The sequence below is a fragment of the Oryzias latipes genome, chromosome 21 (genome assembly GCF_053564925.1).
Source record: "Oryzias latipes strain Hd-rR chromosome 21, Olatipes_Hd-rR_3.1".
NCBI classification, from domain to species: Eukaryota; Metazoa; Chordata; class Actinopteri; order Beloniformes; family Adrianichthyidae; genus Oryzias; species Oryzias latipes.
This window is the reverse complement of record NC_136257.1, coordinates 3,484,819-3,490,818: the sequence shown is the minus strand read 5'-3', so window position 1 is coordinate 3,490,818 and position 6,000 is coordinate 3,484,819. Positions and strand designations below refer to the sequence as shown.

General features: G+C 37.9%; 1 protein-coding gene across 1 annotated transcript in view; it reads left to right on the top strand.

Moving 5' to 3' along the window:
• The first annotated feature begins 888 nt into the window (after window positions 1-888).
• wars2 (tryptophanyl tRNA synthetase 2, mitochondrial) overlaps window positions 889-6,000 on the top strand; it is a 31,925-nt gene continuing 26,813 nt past the window's right edge. Inside the window, exon 1 of the mRNA XM_011489207.4 lies at window positions 889-1,046. Coding sequence (XP_011487509.1) covers window positions 942-1,046 — 105 coding nt within the window. The 5' untranslated portion in view covers window positions 889-941. The remainder of the gene's footprint in view (window positions 1,047-6,000) is intronic.

Genomic DNA, 6,000 nt, shown 5'->3' with positions numbered 1-6,000 from the left:
AAAATGTTGGCCTGCGACAATATCCAAAACTGAAAATTCTGGAAAGAGTTTTCTGAGTAATTTCTGAACTGAAAACAAAAACGTTTCTGAAAAAAAAAATAACAAAAAAAATAAATAAATATATATATATATATAGATATATAGATAGATAGATAGATAGATAGATAGATAGATAGATAGATAGATAGATAGATAGATAGATAGATAGATAGATAGATAGATAGATAGATAGATAGATAGATAGATAGATAGATAGATAGATAGATAGATAGATAGATAGATAGATAGATATTCTATTCCTCAACAACAGCTGCAAAAAAGAGAAATTATGCTAGAAATATTGCAGGAGTTTTTTTATTTAACAAATTCCCAACATAAAGAAAACGGACTGAAAATGTGTGTGAGATGTGAGTAATGATGCTTTTTTTCTTGGTATATTGCATTACATAAGGTATTTGTGTATTGTGAGGCTGCTTTGGCCTCCAAAGGGACCAAGAATGGAAATCAACCTTGGCTAATCTGCATGTTAACAAAACTATATTTCATTCCAGTTTTTATTTTTTGTCTGTGTTTCAATTGCTTCTCTTTTAGGCAAAAAAAAAAAAAGTTTCATGTAGACGTCGCCTGGCAATAACATTTGATCCATCCATCCATCCATCCATCCATCCATCCATCCATCCATCCATCCATCCATCCATCCATCCATCCATCCATCCATCCATCCATCCATCTTCCTTTCACAATAACATTTGATAATTTCATTAATGTTATTATTTTATTATTAGTTAGAATCGGGTGAAGTCAATATTTTATTTTCATTAGAGAAATATTAGTTTTATTAATGTCATTTTCTCTTTTTTTATTTTAATCGCAGAGCTGGAGTTAAAGCGTTGAGTATTTTGTCCTTTAACAGCCACCGTATTGTGAGATCACGTTCCAATATGGCGCTACCCTTGTGTACTGCGGTGAAACATCCATTCAGATTGATCCACATTTCCTCTTTCCCTCGAAGGTTGATGTGCTCTGGAGTCTGTACGGAAAACAAGGTACATGTTTCGCTTCTTTTGGACTACATGTAGTAAAGAGTTGCCACCGTTTCTCGACGCCGTTTCCTTGGAAAACGGTTGTTACTTTTTTAAGCTGAACTCCCTCTCTCTCTGTTGTGATTTCAATGTGACGAAGAAAAAAACACACAACACTTGAATTGACCTTCTGGGAAAAAAAAGGTGCAACTGTCAGAGAGAATTCACTGAAGCTTTTCTGAGGAGGGATTCCGAGTGAAGTGGGGTTGCCAACTCTGTGTCACGCATTGGCCGATTTGAGTGATCTCTCACGTCGAAATACAATTTTTTTTCTCTTGTTGAATTAATAGTTTTTTGTTGATGCTTAAGCAACACTGTGGGATCCATAACTTATTCCTTCGTGCAGAGACGGTTCATATTCAAGTGAGATTCTTGGTTTACGGGGATGTGGACGCATGCTGATGACGTATGCACCCGCTATTTTCTGTCTGTCGCATCATTCTTACGTTGAACACCAGAAAGAGTTCATCTACTTTGATTTCACATTTTCCAGGCGGGTTTTTAAGTATGAATGGTATTAAGGTCTAAATATTATTTACTCACTTTACTTTACTTCACTTTACTTTATTTACTCACTCATTATTTACTCACTACTCACTTAATGACCTATTTTTAAAGCATTTATTTCATCTTGAGAATCTTGTTTAACATACTGTAGACACGCAGTGAAAAACAAAAGAAGCACTGGAAAAATAAAGGTTTATGTTACCGTTTGTGGTAAACCAGAAAAATATTAATCTGACAATAATCAAGTCAAATTAAGTCACCCTTACTGTTTTTTTTCTAACCAATGCTTAAAATCCTTACATTTGTTCAAAAATGAAAATCTGCCTTGTGATCCAGTGCGCCTTATTTCTGGTTGTGCTTATGGACGTCCAGTTGATTTTCTGTTGTACGCAGTGCACAATAATCTGTCTAAATGTTTAGTTTAACAAGTTTCAATTAGTTTATTTCCCTTTTTTGCTATTTATATTACAATTACTTTTTGAAATGAAAAACTTCAAATGTTTCTGTAACCAGAGAGCCACAATGGCAGCGTGAACGAGCCACATCTGCAGGTTGCAGACCGCTGGTTTAACCTCTTGAGACCTGACGTCCACATGTGAGGACATCACGTTGTGGGTTTTTAATAGCACTGTAGTTAACTCTGATTACCCCTGTGACTATGAAATAAAAAAGACATCAATCAAGAGCTCGGGTCTCAAGAGGTTAAAGGATCCTGTATTTTTACTGGTCAGAGAAAAAAAAAACACCCTTTATTCTAAATTAATTCTGTTGAAATCACAAAAATATTGTCAGTAACCATGGTGTAAATACGTAAATGTGGATGCTTATCGATCTGGGTGGTAAAAGGACAAAGAGGACCAAACCCCCCCCCCCCTGTCTGATCTTGAGTTTACAAACCCTAAAATGCTTAAACTTCCTCCAAAGACCACAGGAGGCAGGAGGGAGAAGGCAACAATTTCCTATTGACTCCCATAATTAAAAATCATAAAAATCATAAATTGTTCTACGTTTGATGTTTATAACTTTTTTATTCATGACAACTTTGGGAAGCGGGTGTTTTTTTTTTTTTAAATCAGATGTTCAGATTTTATTAGATTTATTTGACATTGTGGAGCTTCAAACTTCATTTTGGTCACTTCAGGAGCAATATTGAGGTGAACTAAACTAAACTCTAGTCAATGCCCCGTCCACACACATGCACACTGTTTTTAGAGTTAATATGTCTTGTGTTTTTATATCTTTTACAAGATCTGTTTTTTTCCTTTCTTGATTATTATCTTCCTTAACCAAACTTGTTTCATAGTTCCCATCTTTTGCAATTACACGTCTAATGCTGTGTGAAAGCTAACCAAAGGAGAAGGTGTCACTGTTTTTTTTAACATTTCCCCACCTTTTAAAAAAACGGCTCTCCAAGTATGAAATCACTCTTGTTCTCAGAAAAAGTCTCTTCTCTTCAAGGGTTGCCTGGTCGTTTCAACACAACTTTATTCCATTCCTGCTCCAAACATATTTCTACTTTGACCTTCAGTTACACATCAGCTGTAAATTTGAGTCTCATCTCACTCGTCCTTTGCCTGTGGTCCTGTCATTGACTAATCTCCATCATGTCAGCCCTTTGCAGCACCAAAGAGGAAGTGACTTCTAACTTGCCTCTCTACCCCCCCCCCCCCCCCCCCCCAACTCCAGCTTCACTTACTCGGGTGTCAGCTAAAACCATTAGAGCAGCTCCAGCCCCACATGGGAGAGGCCAGCGAGAGTGAGGAAACATGGCTTCCCCTTGGAGGATGTTCATTAACAGCCCTATTTATTTTCAACTGTCAGAAAAGGCCCGCTAATTCACAGCAGTCCCTCCTGTGTGATTCGGCCTGTCGTAGTCATTCTGCTGCCAGAGCCGTCACTCAGATGCTCCGCACATTAACCCATTTCTTCAAACACTCCCATATGTCAGCTTATTCCTATTTTCAGAATTCATTTCACTAAGTCAAATTACAGAACCGGTCTACAGAAATGCAGCCGCAGTGGTGCCTGGGGAGTCCCCCCCCCCCATGTTTTAGTTGTGTGCCTGATCCAGAGCTCTTTTCTGTGCATCTGACATTTTTAATTAAAACATACCAAGTATCTGATATACTGGGCCTCGGAGCTCCGCTCCAGTCAACAGACGCTTGCTTCCCTTGCAGGAGGAAATGACTGCACCCTTCAGAGATGCTGGTGGTGGAGGTTTGCCCCGAGTGTTACCATAATTATATAGTGATAAATTTATGATGTGTGCACCAGTTATTTTTTGCTGTGTAGTGACTTTTATGTGTTTTTTCGTGTATTATTAGCTCAGCTGTCAGTCATCTGTTTCCTGTAAGTAAAATAAAACTGTAGCACGGCCTTTGTCAACACATGAGAAGGAAGTGGTTTAATGAAACTATTTAAAAAGACCCATAACACGTTTATCCAAAGGAAGAACTTTCATGCAAATAAACTGCTCTCTTACAGTTTCTTTGAGGGCTGTCTGTGTGCAGTCTAGGAGTTGTTGTTCCCCTAAATCAGTTTTAATTTGATTTCATTTGAGTGGCTCTTCATGCTTTTGGTCTTTGTTGGACAGATATCTGTTGTCAATGGGACCCAGACAAAAATGAGCAAACTAGTGTCATTCTGGCTTATCCTTCTGGAAATGAAATCATTTGTGGCTGATTAAAGATGGATAGATCAAGTTACGCATTACAAATGTGGTCTGGGTGTTGCGTAATGTGTATCTTGCTCTTGATTACATTTTTCTATCCAAAGAGAGTTTTGAATCTCTTGCAGCAACATGCTTTACAGCGTTCGAAACAAGCGGTTATCCTGTTGTCCGAGACAAACCGATTTCACGGAGGACAACCAAAAACGAACCTGATGGTTGTCCGTGTGACAACCTGGTGTTTTATATAGTTTTTGGGAAACCGACGTCCGACTTTTTAAGATAAAACCGAGTGTACACGAACGATGTCACGTGACTTCCGGATGAAGCGAGTACGCCCGAAGACATCGCAAAATGACAACATTGCACCTGCATGTCTTGTTCAGGGATATTAGTCTTTACTGCTACTGCAGCACAATGGAAACATGGTATCATTTACACATGTGTTTATTTGAAATAGATGTTAGATCATATTATAACTTTTCATCACATTTAAATATTACTTTATATTTGGAATGCTGTACCAGTCCCAGTCCATACAAGTGTTCTAAATTTTAAAAATACTCATTAGTTTACAGTGTTGGTTAATGTAATCAATTTTCTTATACATTATAGGGTAAGATAAAGTATTCTCATTTGACCGTGACAGTATTTGATTTACATGGCAAGACTTTGTGTAACCAGATGCTTCAATATTTAGTAAAATGTTTGTTTTTAATATTTAAAGAGTTTTTTAAATGTCCCTCATAAGAGGCAGCCGATATTAGATGTATAGAAGAAATAAAGATGTAAGTTCTGACATCTGAGTAGGTTTGGTTGCTGTTGAATATCGGTATAGAAGGACAACCAAAACTTGGGGAGGACAACCAAATATTACTTTCCACATTTCTTTTCCCTTATTTCTAACGCTGCTTTGCTAAGTCTGTGGGGTTTTTCCTCAGCATAGAGGGAATTTGTCACTCCTGTAGTGAAAACTTCAGAATTTCCATTGGCATGAATGCTGGTTACAAGCACTGTGCTGCTGGGGCTTCATGGAACTGGTTTCAATGACACAACAGCTGCATGGACTACTGTAAAGAACATTACCTCTGCACTAGGGCTGCACGATATGAGGAAAACACGCGATATGCGACATTGGTGATTAATATTGTGATAACGATATAAGTTGCGGTATATAAACAAATAGCAAAACAACCAAAAACATCATTCCATTTCACTGCAACAGTTTAAAAATTATACTCCAAATGACCCTCATCAACGTAGGCGGCAAACATCAAACATAAAAGGGCTCATCTGATTGATCAACAACGTAAACGGGTCCTTCCTATTGGTTAAATGCATAAAGGGATTTATTTCTTTTGTTCAATATTTCAAGCTGCCATGAGTTTGTTTTAGCACATTTAAGGTAACCACTTAATGCGATTTTCGGCATGTTTTGCGGTATGCATATTGCACAGCTTAATGTTGCGATAAACTTGCGGTAAATTGTGCAGGCCTACTCTGCACTGTGAAGCAGTGGAAACATGCGTTGTGGATTGACAAAAGATGCTTTGCCACATTATGACAGCTGAGACCTTTTACTCTGAAAGATAATGGAATGTGGGAGTTGTAGGGGTTTGGTTTAGACAAATGCTTTTGGTACAGTTTGGTCGTCTTCACTGGGACAGTCCAATCCTTTTAGCTTTGTTGAAGCAGTGTGCCATGCCGTATTCTGTTACAGCATGGCTGCACCAGTATACATAA